This window comes from Syngnathus scovelli, chromosome 7, assembly GCF_024217435.2.
Source record: "Syngnathus scovelli strain Florida chromosome 7, RoL_Ssco_1.2, whole genome shotgun sequence".
Classification (NCBI taxonomy): Eukaryota; Metazoa; Chordata; class Actinopteri; order Syngnathiformes; family Syngnathidae; genus Syngnathus; species Syngnathus scovelli.
Genome location: NC_090853.1, coordinates 15,485,760 through 15,501,390, shown reverse-complemented (window position 1 = coordinate 15,501,390; position 15,631 = coordinate 15,485,760). Strand labels below are relative to the sequence as shown.

The window sequence follows — 15,631 nt, the reverse complement described above, 5'->3', positions numbered from 1 at the left end:
ATATTTTAGTTTTTTTTTCTTACATAAGACGCACCGGACTATAAGCCGCACGTGCACATGAGTTTTTTACAAAGAAAGACAGTACACAGAAAGCCGTAAAAATCCATAAATACGCCTCGCCGCCATTTAAGCCTCAGGGTTGAAAGTAACCTTCTGAATAAAATGCATTAAAAATTCACATTCATTACAACTTGTTTTTGGTGAGCAAAATGTCAGAAGAATTGAATTTAAATGCTGATTGATTGTGTTTTAATACAATGCAGATGGTCCAAACAGCGCCACTGCTTTGTGTAATTTCTAAGAGAAAGGGTTTAGAGCCCTTTGACGCAGGTCACCTAGCGTGCATTCCTACTAAAGCTCGTAATAGTCACAAGCAACACAGCCAGAATAAGCAGCAGCCATAGTAGTGTTTCAAAATAGTATTTTAGTTGTTGTTTTTTTCTTCAAGATACCGCACAACAGTGGTCCACAGCCTTTTTACGAGTGTATAAAAGTGATCAAGTCATCACAAAAATCCCGAAAAAAAATCTTATATAAGCCGCACCTGACTATAAACCGCAGGGTTCAAAATTTTGGAAAAAAGTCGCGGCTTATAGTCCGGAAATTACGGTATATACAGTAATGCAGTATAATAACATAGAATAGTTTTTTAAAAAGCACAAATTTAGAATGATGGTTTTCGCTTGCATTTTGAGTAGGTAAAAACAGTTTACGTCTTGTCCTAGGTTACCACAACAATATGTACTCAGGAGGCAATCTCTCTTAAGCAACTTTTCTCAATTTCAATATTTGGTTCAGCAGCCGGACTTGCAACTAGAACCACTTAATACCACTGTCCGTCCGTCCGTTGGTCCGTCTGTCAGTCAGTCCGTCCGTCCTACAAAAACAAGCTTCTCAAAAGAACAGTTTACCAATCTAAATGAAACTCCAACTATACCTTTCATTTTTTATAAATCAAGTACATACATTTTCAGTGACTCCAATTTTGTGTTTGACTTGCTACTTTGTTCTCTTTTATGGGAAAAACACTCAAATGTGTGGATCAATACTAAGCTATATGTAACGTGTGTCTTTAAAATGTCTAATTGAAATGTGAACTGTACTTTTGTGCAACAAAGTACACAATGTTGGAACTTGGCAGTCATGTAAAGAGTGCAACGCGCCAACCCACTTTTGGTTTGCAGGCTCTTCAGTGTACTTCACCACTTGTGACTCATGACTCTTGCTTCGTGTTGGTCCAATGGAAATGGGCAGGAGCTGCAGTAGCTTACGAGAATGCCGCGGCAGTGTATGGGAACTTTTGGTTGTTTGCATCTTGGAAGATCGAATTCTGGAGGCAGTGCTCGGCTCCGACGAGAAGGCGTCTACCATTTCCTCGGTAGATATGTGAGGTTGGTTGTCACCCGAACACGGAACCACGGATATGGAGATGGATCGGCCGTGCTTAATTGTAGGCTGCTTTTTGGTGGAAGGAGTGATGGCAGGGAAGACATCAATATGCTGCTGGGATTCAGACCTCACATCTCCACCTAATCAGTCAGTGAGTCAGACACAAGCAAGTTAGTACAGTACGTATTGTGCCAAAACATAGTTACAATCACATTTAACCAGTTCTCAATTAAATTCACAATTCAAGGCAAATTCAAGGCAAATGATCACGAAGACTTTCCTCCTGATGAACAACAACAGCTTTATCGGTCGCAAACACCTTTTCTTGTCGCCAGGAAATTTTCAACATATTTGCTACATAAAATTTCTTTTGTGAACCCTATTGGGAAAATAATATTAGCTACATGCTCGCAAATAGGCATGGTAACGCACTGGTTAGCACGTCTGCCTCGCAGTTCAGAGGGTGCGGGTTCGATTCCACCTCTGGCCCTCCCTGTGTGGCGTTTGCCTGTTCTCCCCGCGCCGGAGTGGGTTTTCTCCGCGCACTCCGGTTTCCTCCCACGTCCCAAAAACATGCGCAGTAATATGCCAAATTGTGAGTGCGTGTTCAAATGGTTATTCATCTCTGTGTGTCCTGCGATTGTCTGGCAACCGGTTCAGGGTGTTCCCCGCCTACTACCCGATGTGGGAATAAGAAGTACAGAAAATGGATGGATGCTCGCAAATAGGGCTGAATGAGTTATCAATTTGGGACCAATGTCACGATCTCAGACAACAGCTGTGTCCGAATATCCATTCGTAACCCCTAACCCCTCAATCACTAGTTCCACACATTTACAAAAAATGCTAAACTGTATCTATTTCCGTTGTCACATCTGCTCTTCACATATTTTCAATTAAATACCACACTCCTAACAAGTAGTCCTTTAAAGCAAGGGTCACCAACACTTCGGATCTCTCCTAAGAATTTTACTCCAGACTATGACACACTAGCAAAAAAAGGGAGACCAACAACACTGTTGCCACTGAAAATGAAGGGGAGGCTTTCAAGTTTGTTGTAAAAAAATGCATTTTGAATATGATCTGTACAAATAGCAGCGACCATTCTCATTTTCAAACAATGCGGGATGCTCAAGGACTTTGATGCACCACCTGTTTGTGACTAATCTTAACTTGTAAAGTTCTTAAGGCTTACTTTAAGGAAGTGTTTCCCGTTTCCTCACCTCTGTTACCAGGTGTTTGTGAGTTAAAACTCTGCTCTGATTTTCAGATACCCCTCACCGTGTTGCCGTTTTGATTACTTTATTTGGATGTATGTTTTCACCGATTCTTTAAGATGATATATTTGGTCAGAATGTTTGCCGTTTGATGTGATCTCATAAGATAAACATACATCTTTCATTAATCTGACCTGCAGGCACTGATGTGATGGAGACTGTTATTCATAATAACAGTGTCGTATTTTATGAGAATCACTGATAGCAGTTTTTTAGGGATGTTTTTTTTTTTTTTTAATGCTGTTAATAAATGCATTTATTTTCAAAAAACCTTTTTTGAATATCCATGCTTTACTACCTACTAAAGGCCAAAACCTTTTATGCAATGACCTTTACAGGTCGTTTATATTACTTCACACAAACACTACATCCATCTGCTCCTGGTTCGGCCCCCCGGTCAAAATTTGGAACCCAATTCGGCCCGCAAGTCAAAAAATTTGCCCACCCCTGTATTAACCCCTAATCATGCCTCCAAAGAAAGCAAGTGGGAGCAGTAAAGCCATCCTAAAACACAAAGACGCTCTTAAAGCAATACAACACTTAAATTTTGGAAAGTACTTTAGGACTTTAAAAATATTTTCAAAATTTTAGCGACGGCTCTGTCACAATAATGCGACCAGCGCGGTGCAGTTGCGCGGTCGGCGATGCGCTACTGTTGCGCGTTCGGCGGTGCGCTGCAGTTGCGCATTCGGCGGTGCGCTGCAGTTGCACGATCGTACAAAATTTTGCTCCCTGCGCACTTAGGTCCACTTAAATTTAGGAAAGTAAATCAGGACTTTAAAAATATTTTCTAAATTTCAGCGATGGCTCTGTCACAATAATGCGACCAGCGCGGTGCAGTTGTGCGGTGGGCGACGCGCTACGGTTGCGCGTTCGGCGGTGCACTGCAGTTGCGCGATCGGACAAATATGCGCAAATGAAAAAATGCTTTAAAAAGGCGGGGGTTTTTTTTGTCTTGAAACGGATTTTAAAAAAAAAAATCCATTATTTGTAATGGGAAAAATAATTCGGAATTCGACCGATTTGCTTCTCGAACCGTCTTCTGGAACGGATTGTGGTCAAAAACCAAGGTTTAACTGTATGTTTGCTATTCTTGTTTAAATCACACTTACATGTGAACTGGAAATGACAATAATAACACATAGTGAAAGCCAAATTGAGCAAATTGGCTATTTCAGAAGTGTATGTCAAACTGGTAGCCCTTTGCCTTAATAAGTACCCAGGAAGTAGCTCTCGGTTTAAGAAAGGTTGGTGACCCCTGCTTTAAAGGGAGACAAGGAGTAGCCTAAGTGTGCAACACACTGAGCGTGAAGAGAGAACATGAGAAGATGGAGACTAGCAAGGAAGAAGTAACGATTAGCTCCTTGGTAACTGCCCCAAATTCTATGCTTGGCAAACTTTCAGTTATGACACAAAAAACAGTTGTCACGAAATATAGTTGCACTAGCAAATGGCAAAAGTTTGTCTTCAAAACTAGCTTCAGATATGAACATTCCGCTAGCTAATTATGGGCCAACATTAACCCAAGGAAAATAAGTAGGCCTAATCACTGAACTTGTAACAGTCATGTTGTAAAGCACAATTTTATAATCTTAAAATTATATCTCGTTTGTTGAGTTAAGACCGGATTATAAATTGTAGCCTATAAGCAGAGCAAGCATAGGGGAAGGCAGAAAACTAACCTAAACAAAATGCTAACAAACGTAAAAGGTAGGCTATGTCCCAAATTATTATTAGCCCTTAATTTACAGTGTTGGGAACTCACTACTTGTTCAAAAAAGTAACTGTTAATTAATTGTATTACTGAATAAAAGTAACTCGTTACCCGGGAAAGTGTTAGTTAAAAAAACACATTAAACAATACATGCACATTTTTGCCTTTAACCTCAATGAATTTGAAATACAGTAATATAATAGTTGGTTCCAAAAACCACTCGCAGTAAGTATAATCCGCGAAGTACAGTCACCCTCTCATCTGTACATTTTTTTATCTGTACATTTGTGTGTCAATAAAGGTATATGAAACCATTTAAGTGCATATTTTATCATTAGAACATTAAATAATTGTTTCAAACATGTAAACAATACATCAATAGTATAAATAACACAGAATTTTTTGTATAAATATTGAAAATATAAACATTATACGTGTGTGCGTACTGGGCAGGCTAACGAGCTAGCGGAAAGATGCTAATTCACGATCGTGCTAACACGTGAAAACGGACTTCTAAAGGAATTTTAAACGAACATTTGGAGCAATACTACATTGTCCTAAAGGTTAGACACATGTGATCGTTCATTTCTCTTAGGAGTCCCACTTACATCGTCAATGACTCCTGTACCACTGTAACCGACATATGTACACGAAAGTAAAACAAGAAGCGGTATCGCCTGAAAACAGCCTTCAAAATAAATCACCCTACCTCAAATCAAAGCAAGGCTGAATAACAAATAACATGGATAATTCTTAACACATACTGTAAATATGTTTTTAGAACAACTTTTATTATTATACATTTTTTATAACAAGGTACAAGTGTACATACTGTAAATATGTTTTTAGAACTCTTTTATTATTATAAAAAAATCTATAACAAGGTACAACACTGTAGATATGTTTTTAGAACTCTTATTATTATAACTAGTTTTTATAAAAAAGGTACAAGTTTACGCATTGTAATTGTGTCGGCACTCCTTGCCTTCTGCTGGCGTGTGGGCAAGTTTCGTGCCATAATTCCTCAATTTAGAAGTTTTATTTTGACTTTTAATTTTTGGGGGGGAAAAAATCTGCGATGTAGTGAAACCGCGATAAACGAACCGCGATGTGGCGAGGGATTACTGTATATGTTGATATCGCCACCTTGAAAATGCTAACTTTTCAGCGATCCTGAGTCACCATTTCTGTCTCTTCTGTTTGTGTTGTGTGTGACGACTGATGAAAGTGCGTCGGTCGAGGATAGCTGATGGTGTAGTGGCACACCCGCCTGTCTTGTGTGCAGGCACCATGATTTCGATTCCCACATATGACGGTGTGCATGTGTGTGAGTGTGTGACTTAAAAAATAATAATAATAAAAAAATAACAGTGCGTCGGTCGGCAGAAGTGAAAAATACTGGGTCTGATTGGCTACCATAACGCTGCCTTAACCAATCGCTCATTGACTTGTTAGGTTAACCCGAAAACTCACTTGCCTCAGGCTCGTCCACCTGGCCTGCGGCTGAAGGGAGCGCTAAATTGCCAATTCCCCACACAGTGACAAACATGGTGATAAAACCGCTTTCCGGAGCTTTTTTTGTGTGTGTGTGTGTGTGGGGGGGGGGGGGGGGGGTTCTGACTGTGGATACAGCATACAGTTAGTTTCATGATTCACCTGTTTCTGTAGGACTCTTTAGACAGGAGAGGGCAGCAGGGATGCGTGAGCGATCATCTGTGTTAGAGCCTAGGCGCTTCATTGTATCCTGAACAGAGTTGGGCATCTGCAGCACATTGTCTACAAAACGCTTCTCTTCTTCTGCAGTCTGTGGAACACAGGGAGGAAAACAACATGAAAATGATATTTGTTTAAAGCCTTCAAAATACACGCCACTGTGATTTTAATAGGGAACCCCTCATCCCATTTGGTGTCTCTAATAAAACTAGGGTGACCAGACGTCCTCTTTTTCCCAGACATGTCCTACTTTTGAGACCTAAAAAAAATTCCGGGAGGAATTTCAAAATTGTTCGGGATTTTGTTCGACAGCCTCAAACATAATACATGTACAATACATTGTCAATAGAATTGCCACTCCGTTCCATTTCACTCAATTCCAGGTTTTTCTGTATCGTTCGCAAATAAGTCATGCCCTTCTCATCAAATCTAGTCACTTTGCTACAAAGTAGGGTGGGCTGGCCAGTCTACACCGAGTGTTTACAAGCAATGCCGAAACAAAAATGCACGTTCACGGAGGAGTTGAATAAAAAGTTCCCGTGCTTACATGTCTGTGACAAATAAAGGTGACACCGACGTGCAGGCACACATAGTATGTAAATTCAACCAAGCACACAAAAGCTGCGAGGGGTGAGACCTCATCATCCAAAGTCGTCTTTGTGACGAAGTTCGAGAGCGTCGCCGTCACTGCAGCAGAAGGTAGCTATGCTTTTCATACTGTTAAGCACCATGAAAGCTACAGGTCAATGGACTGCACATCTGGCCTGCTAAGGAAGATTTTCACAGACCCCATCAACTGAAAAATTCTCATGCGCCTGAATGAACACAGAAGCCATTGTAAATATCATGATCCCCCATTCTGTTGACGTTGCTTTAGAAGCACTTCAAGGTATTGAGGCGTGTCCACTGATGGCAGCAACCATGGAGCAGTAAAATTGTTCCCTCTGCTGATCCAACATTACGACTGGAAGAATGGTAGTGTTCAAAGTAAATTAATAAAAATTAAAAGCACCCCAAATGAATCAGCTGACACAATTGCTATGTAGACACCATCTCTTTTGCATCGTAATGTATACCGATACACCTATGAACCCAGCCCCCACCAAAAAAAGGTGTCCTCCTTTTCAGAAATCCAAATCTGGTCACCCTAAATAAAACACTAGAAAGGAAATAACTACGGAAGTACAGAGCTGCCAATGTGGACTTAATGTTTTGACTGGCAAATATGTTTAAACACACTTGCAAATACGCTCGAAAGTAATTGGAGCTTGTAACGGAGAATTGACTTGTAAATGCGTGTGTAAAAAAATCTATTTCATTTGAAGCATTTGGCTGGCCTACATTATGCCAATATGTAAAAGAATTATCTATCCATCCATCCATCATCATCCATCATCCATCCATCCGTCCGTCCGTCCGTCCATGCACCCATCCATTTTCTAAGTCGCTTTATCCTCACAAGGGTTGCAGTCTGGTGGGAAACCGGAGTATCCAAAGGAAGCACGGCGAGAACATACAAATGCCAGACAGGAAGGCTGGAGTCTGAATCAAACCCTGCACTTCTGAACTGTGAGGCGTTCAAAAATTAAATCAGTAAAATAGTTTATTTATAATTGTATGCTTTTATTATGGCCGCATTGCATGATTTTTGTTTGGCATTTATTCCCCCATGATTCCATGGGTTATTTGCATGCGAAAAAAAATAGCCCGTTGCATTATAGGAAAAACAATGTCGAACTGCCGATGGATTTTACGTCAATGATGACGTTAAATCCAGTCATCATGATAGTTGACGATGGAATCCTTAAGTAGGAAGTAGGTAGTAGTCAAGTCAAGTCAAGTTTATTTGTATAGCCCTAAATCACAAGCAGTCTCAAAGGGCTTCACATAGACAAACAATTGACAAGTTTTCTCAAAGCATCCCCTGATCTTAAGCTCCCAAAAGGGCAAGGAAAAACTAAAAAAAAAACTACCAGGAGAAGAATGAGAAACCTTGAGAAGGGACCACAGATGGAAGGATCCCCCTTTCAGGATCACCAGGCTGCAATGGATGCAGAGAGGGCACATAAAATACGTAATATGAAAATCAATGCAAAAGTGGATGTCCAAGTCAAAGCGAAGAGCTGCCGGAGGTGCCCTCAATTGTCCTGGCAGTGTCTTCGAGGAGGGTAAGCTGCAGTTCCCTCATTCTGAATTGGTCCACGAGAATCCAGATAGCCGCTGTCAGCTTGGGTGTCACCTAACCACCTTCCCAGCCGGCCGGGTAGGGGTGGGGAGAGGGGGAGAGGGAGCGAAAACAAACTCCAGCCAAATCGGCCACTACAGGTTAATTAAAGGCCATATCATAGAAATGTGTCTTTAAACGTGTCTTAAATGTTTCTACTGAGGTAGCAGTTCTAAGTAGTAGTAAGTCAACCGTTCACGTAGCTCGTTTGTGACGCCAGGATACACAAATATAAAATCACAAATCTAAATACCACATTGATTAATAAGTAGGGAAAGGCATGCCCTCCTTGGATCGCCACCTTGCCGTGATGTAGAGCCTTGCATGCTTCGATGAACCTGAGAGTGATACGGTCCGGAGGGTCGCCAATGGCGGTAAGGACAAAGAGCGATCCAAAACAAGTTTCCTCAACAGCGGATTGAGTGGATTATGGTTGCAAAGGTGCCACACAACGGTCATAAAGGCGGAGGAAGGCTGCAGCAACGGGAGGTCGCCAATCGTCTTGTTTTCCTCATGCCATTGGACCCTGGCCTTCTCTTTGTCAAGGACAGTGTTGGTGGTTTCCTGTGCACTAGTCTCCCCACTCTAAAAGACTCCACGCATCTTAAGGACCCATCCCATACCCCTCAAGCTCTTTGGCAATCAGGAAATGGTAACAGGAGCAGGACAATGTAGTCAAGAGCTTCTAGCCATGCAATGGCACACAGACGGTGGGTACTTGACTCAGTCGCTTTGCTCTCGGACCAAGGCAGAGAGAGCATCCCAACAGCAGCACCCATGCCTGAGTAGTCCTATTCAGGATCCACTCTGCTCATCCCGTAATGAGGAAGGGGCTGGAAAAGGTGCCCTAAAACTAGTCTGCCTCTTAAAACCATCCAGTGGGTTCCCCTCATAGCGGTCAAAAACAAAAGACATTAAATTAATTAAGACATTAATTACATTGTCTGAAACCTGCCTGATCAGGGAAGGGCAACTGAAGGAGGAGAAATGAGGTTATAACTTCTTTTGGAAGGGTAAAACAGCAGATGAGCCTTGAATCCATGTAGTAGGATTTGCCATCAAGAACCAGCTCATCTCCCAACTCTCCGAATCTCCAACAGGCATCAATGAGCGTTTAATGACTTTACGCCTGATTCTCTCACACGATCAGATGGCCACTGCTGTGAGTGCCTTCACGACAACCTTGCACTCAGGATGACCTTCTATGCAACTCTGGACCAGGTTCTATCAAACATCCCAAAGGAAGACAAAATCCTCCTACTTGAGATTTCAATGCCAGTGTTGGCAAAGATCACAAGCTCTGGCACTTTAGGTAGTGAGTCGGAAAGGCCAACTCGGGATGGCCAACTCAAATAGAATGGAATCCTCTTACTCTCAAAGTGTAGTGAACTGGTCGTGATAACCAATACTGTTTTCCACCAGAGAAATAGGTTTAAAACCTCCTGGCTGCATCCCCTATCGAAATGCTGGCATCTCATTGATTATGAGATTGTCAGGGCCAGAGATTGCATAGATGTCAACATCACCAGGGCTACGACCTGCACAGACGACTGCTGGACAGACCATCGTCTTATTTGCTCAAAAATGAAAATCCAGCTACAGCAGAAGAGGAGGACACAAAGGAAACTAACTCGCCTGAAACTCAATGTCAATAGCCTGGGAGCTTTAAAGTGCAACATCGAACACCTTGTCTGAGAGGCTCCCTGACAAATATCCTGTGGAAGAGCATTGGATGACCCTTAAAAACCACCTTACTGGAGACCAGCAAGGACACCATTGGCTACCAGTCTAGGAAGCATCAAGACTGGTTCGATGACGACACTGAAATCAAACTACTAATCGATGTCAAAAGGAAAGCCTTTTGCTCCTGGTAGGGCAAAAAGGCAGACCCACTCCAAGGCAAAGTCAGCTGTCCAGAGCAGGGCAAGAGAGCTGAAAAATCAATGGTGGAAGGAGAAGGCCCTGGAAATCCAGAGGCTTGTTGACTCGGGTGACACCAGGGGCTTTTTCAATGCTACCAAGTGTACCCATGGCACCACCTATCGATGCCTCAATTTCTTACGCTCCAAAGATGGACAAACTTTGCTGAAGAATGAATCTGCTCCAGAGGGTGAGAACACTTCCAAGAACTCCTGAACTGAAACACCACTGTCGAGCTAGAGACCATCAACCAGCAGCGTACTATGGAGCATCTGAGCGCCCCACCCACCAAAGATGATGTCCTGGATGCCATGAGGAGGCTAAGCAATGACAAGGACTCTGGACAAGATGCAATCCTGGGAGAAATCCTCAAGCAGTGTGGGCCGAAACTCCTCTCACATCCATAGCCTCCTTGTAAAGATCTGGGGCAAAGAAGAAATCCCTGAAGAATCCCTGATTGTCACTGTCTTCAAAAAGGGAGATAAGGCAGTCTGCAGCAACTATAGAGGTATTTCCTTCTTGTCCAGAACAGGCAAGGTTTTGGCCCGGATATTGTCAAGCTGCCGACTGCCACTGGATACTGGCGAGCCGCCTACTGCCACTATTGGAAGAGATCCTTCCAGAGTTGCAATGTGACTTGCGTCCTGCCAGAGGAACCTCTGACGTGATATTTAAAGCCCGTCAACTGCAAGAGAAATGTCAAGAACAGCAACTATCTCTGTATATAGCCTTCATTGACCTCACCAAGGCATTTGGCCCTCTGGTGCGCCCTTTCAAGGATCGGATGTCCGGACAAGTATCTGTAGATCTTGCGTCTGCTACATGACGATATGACCGCAACCGTAATTGGCAACCGTGGCTCTGAAACAGCCCCCTTCAAAGTGGACACTGGGGTCAAGCAGGGCTGTATAATTGCACCAACCCTGTTTGCCATTTTCATCTCCACTGCCCTTCCCCTTACCAGCCACAATCTATCAGAGGGAGTCCAGCTCATATAGAGGTTTGATGGCGGGCTCCTCAATCCTAGTAAATTCAGGGTCAAAAGCAAGGTGCTCATCTCCTCCATCATGGAGCTCCAGTATGCCGATGACAGCGCCTTGATTGCTCACTCTCAAAAAGACTTCAGAACAACATGGATGCCTTTGTCAGAGCCTACCAACTCCTGAGACTTGACATTAACATAAAAAAAAAAAAAAAAAACAGAGCACAGATTCTCCACCAGCCAGTACACCCCTCCCATAGATAGTGGGGGTATCCACGTGGATAGAATCAGCTGGAAAATATAGATAAGGTCAACTATCTTAGTAGCCTTCTCTCCACAAGAGCTGTCATTGGTGATGTAATTAACCACCGTATTGGGTGTGCCAGTGCAGCTTTTGCCAGGCTGAGAAAGAGAGTCTTCGAGAACCGGGACAAACTCCTGGTCTACCGAGCAGTGGTTCTGCCCACTCTGCTTTACGGGATAGATAGCTGGACCGCCTATAGCAGATACCTTAATGCATTGCAGCAGTACTACATGCGATGTCTTCGCAAGATCCTGAAGATAGGTTGGGAGGATAGGCAAACTAATTTGTCCTGGAGGAGGCCAACAGTCCCAGTATTACCACAACCATTGTTCGGCACCAGCTACGATGGACAGGCATGTCCGCATGCCTTGTAACCGCCTTCCCAAACAAATTCTGTATGGCCAATTGAAGGAAGGATATTGAACTCAAGGGGGACAGAAAAATCGATACAAGGACAATATCAAAACTCACCTAAAAAATGTCACATCAATCCAAACACGTGGGAGGCGGTAAGCCCTTAAGAGAGATCTATGGAGCAGGATGGTCCATGAGGGTGCAGCACAGTTTGAAAAGGACCTTCTGTGTGCCGCAGAAACAAAGAGGCAACAGAGAAAGGAGGGATCCAATACCAAAGGTCCTAACTTCAACTCTAAACATGCATTTATTACTAAACCAGCTCAGTGGCCTAGTAGTAGAGTGTCCGCCCTGAGACTGGAAGGTTGTGGGTTCAAACCCCGGCCGGGTCATACCAAAGACTATAAAAATGGGACCCATTGCCTCCCTGCTTGGCACTCAGCATTAAGGGTTGGAATTGTGGGATTAGATCACCAAATGATTCCCAAGCGCGGCACCGCTGCTGCTCACTGCTCCCCTCTCCCCCAGGGGATGGATTAAAATCACACAGTGATGGGTTAAATGCAGAGGACAAATTTCACCACACCCAGATGTGTGTGTGACGATCATTGGGACTTTAACTTTATCTATTGACGAGTAAATGCCACAAGACCTATCTAGCTAAGGAGATAAAAAACAAACATCAACTTAAAATGGTTCCTTTTTCTTTTATACGAGGCAAAAATCTCACACAAACACTGATTAATTGATCCAATTACTGATAGGATTATCTACCGTATTTTCCGCACTATTAGGCGCACTTAAAAACTTAAAATTTAATCAAAAAACCACAGTGCGCCTTATAATGCAGAGATTCTTATACTTTATGGATCAATTGATGAATTTGTTAATCTATACTGGTTGTAGACAGCGCTCTGCCAAAATTTTTCAGTACATTTTAGTACGACTAAATTACAAGGTCGCATCGCTTCCCAGCATTACGGCAACCGGGGTCAGGGGGCGTCACTGAATAGCTGTTGTACCCGCGAGGCTGTTTCATTTCAAAATAGGCTGTTCCGTTTTCGAGTACGTTTACGGATCAATATCCAATGAAATCATAAATAAGCAGCACCAATGTGTTAAATCAGTCTTTAGTCGGTTCCGATCACTTTTACGGAAGAGAGTTTGAGAAACGTGATTGTTTACAGGGGGCCGCCATGACACTTTGCTGACGCTCATGGGAGTCTGTGAGCTGAGGCTCATGGGAATTTGCGGGTGGCTAATGCTATAATGATAGCTGCTATACGTACGAGGCTCTTTCATTACAAAATAGGCTGTTCCATTAATGTTTCAAGTAAATTTAAGGATCGATTTGGAAGGGAAACATAAGTAAGCAGTACCAATGTGTTAGATCAAACTTTAGTCGGGTCCGATCTCTTTTGTAGGAGATAGTTTGAGAAACGCGATTGTTTACTGAGGGCTCATTGGCTATTGGCCAGTGCAGGGGTCGGCAACCCGTGGCTCCAGAGTCGCATGCGGCTCTTTAGCCGCCCCCCCCAGCGGCTCCTGGAGCTTTTGCAAAAATGCGTGAAAATGGAAAAAGATGATTTTTGTTGTTGTTGGTTTTTTTAAGATATGGTTTTTAGAAGTTAATCATGACACAAACATTCTTATGCTGTAAAATTGTATGTAGTTGTAAATATATTAAAATGCAGAATTTCAGAATGGCGTCAAATAGCCAAATTGCGTCATAGCCTGCGACACAATACAGGCGAGTTGTTAACAAACAGGGGTGTGAGAGAGTGATGGGCCATGGATTCAAAAGTCAAACAGGGAAAGATTGCTGATGAGAACATAGGGTTTAAGAAAGACCGGACTGAACCATTTGCTTTCATTGCCAATGCCGAAAGATTGCCTGGATGTTTGATTTGCAATGAGAAGTTGTCAAATAACAAGAAGAGGAATTTGGAGCGACATTTTCAGCTAAAGCATGCTAAATTTGCTGCCAATCACCCAGTTGGAACTGAAAGGAAAGGTGCAATTGCAGTACTGGTGGAGAAATTGGAGGATCGAAAAAACGGTTTCAAGAAGTGGATTGCATCTCCAAACTCTACTACTGCTGCAAGTTTTGTTGCAGCCCGGGAGATAATAAAGTTCGGAAAACCATTCACCGATGGTGAGTACATTAAGGATTCATTCAACTACCAGAGTACTTATTTTCGGACTTCAAAAACAAAACCGAGATCATTCCGAAAATTAAAGACATGCCTGTCACCGCAAAAACAGTGACGGAAAGGGTAATTAAAACGGCAAACAATATCAGCAAATCAAGGGCATCAATTCAGCTCCAGTTTTCTCAATGGCCTGTGACAAGTCGTGTGACGTGACCGATGTCGAACAGACAGCTCCGCTATGCAGCGATGCAGGTACGTGAACTCTAATGGGCCGCAACAAAACGCAAGACATTAATATTGTAATGGAAGTTCGGCTAAACTTGAAGTAGCAATAGGCCTATCGTACATCAGTAGTCACGTGGTGCGTAATTCTCTCTAGGGTGCGCTGCAGGGAAAATAAACATTTAATCGTGAATGTTCATTTTGTATTTGTAGCCTCCTTAATTATTTTAATAATAGGCATGCATACAGCTTATGTATTGACAGTCTATGTTGCCTTATAAAAGGCTTTTAAATTTTTGCAGCTCCAGAAAGGTATGGGGTTTTTTTTGGGCCAATATGGCTCTTTGAACATTTTGGGTTGCCGACCCCTAGGCTAGTGGATGCATGTGTCTGTGTGTGCTTTTTCCATCAGCACGCAGGGCATGTGATGCGTCAGTGCAGTAGTGATGGAGTAGTAGTGCCTATAGTTTGTGCATGCTGCATGCTGCTTCTGCTTGCCACTTTTCTGCTTTCAGCTACCGCCACCGGCTAGCCCTCTGTTTCCGGGGGTGAAAAGAGGAGCCAAGTACATAAGCCTCCTCAGCCAGTACACAGCCTCTCCATTGCCAAGACTTGCACACGCCTCCTCGTGGCCACACACGGTAACTGGTACCTTGCGGTTCCAGGATCTTGGAGCAGCAGTGGGCCCCAGAGATGCAGCATGTAGGCCCACCAGTGTGTGGACACGCCCTACTGCCCATCAACCACTGTCCCCGCTGTGGGTAAACAGCACCAGCTATGGGTAAATAGTGAAGACCTCAACGGTGGACCAGGCGGAGGATGACGGCTGACCTAAGGGGAGCGTCACAACGGCTGGGAAGGCGGATGAAGGCTGCAGCAGAAAAGGGTCACCGGTCGTCTTGATCTCCATGCTACTGGATTCTGACCCCGATCTGTCAAGGACAGTGTGGTGACTGTCTGTGCACCAGTCTCCCCACTTTAAACAAAGTCACACACAGGCGTCCTTTTCAAGGAATCCACCTTACATCCCGGATTAAAACCCTGTGGCGACCAGTAAGTGGCGACGGGGGCAGGATTGTGAGATCTGGAAGCCTCTAGTCACAAACTGGCACATCAGGCGGTGGGTGTTGGTTTCAGTCGCTAGGCTCTTGGAACGAGGCAGAAAGAGCCTTTCGGCAGCCGCACCCATGACTGAGCAGCCCTTTTTAGGGTCCACTCTGCTCACCCCATATGGGGAGGGGGCTAGAAAAGGTGCCCTAAAAGTAGCCTGCCTCAAAACTCCCGACTGGATTACCGCGTTCAGAGGGATCACCACATGCGGTCGAAAACATAAAATCATGATGAATTTTGGAGCCTGGAATGTACGCACTCTGATGGAT

At 43.5% G+C, this 15,631-nt stretch overlaps 1 protein-coding gene across 7 annotated transcripts in view; it reads right to left on the bottom strand.

Annotated features, from left to right (window-relative positions):
- Positions 1-15,631, bottom strand: part of LOC125972216 (kinase suppressor of Ras 1) — a 62,523-nt gene that overhangs the window by 28,667 nt on the left and 18,225 nt on the right. For 6 of the 7 annotated variants that reach the window (XM_049725767.2, XM_049725766.1, XM_049725764.1 and 3 more), the window contains 2 exons: positions 6,037-6,184; positions 1,172-1,529 (listed from right to left, as the gene is read on the bottom strand). In XM_049725767.2, coding sequence (XP_049581724.1) covers positions 1,172-1,529; positions 6,037-6,184 — 506 coding nt within the window. Of the gene's footprint in view, positions 1-1,171; positions 1,530-4,988; positions 5,078-6,036; positions 6,185-15,631 lie in introns of those variants that run through there. The other variant, XM_049725770.2, reaches the window with a different exon arrangement.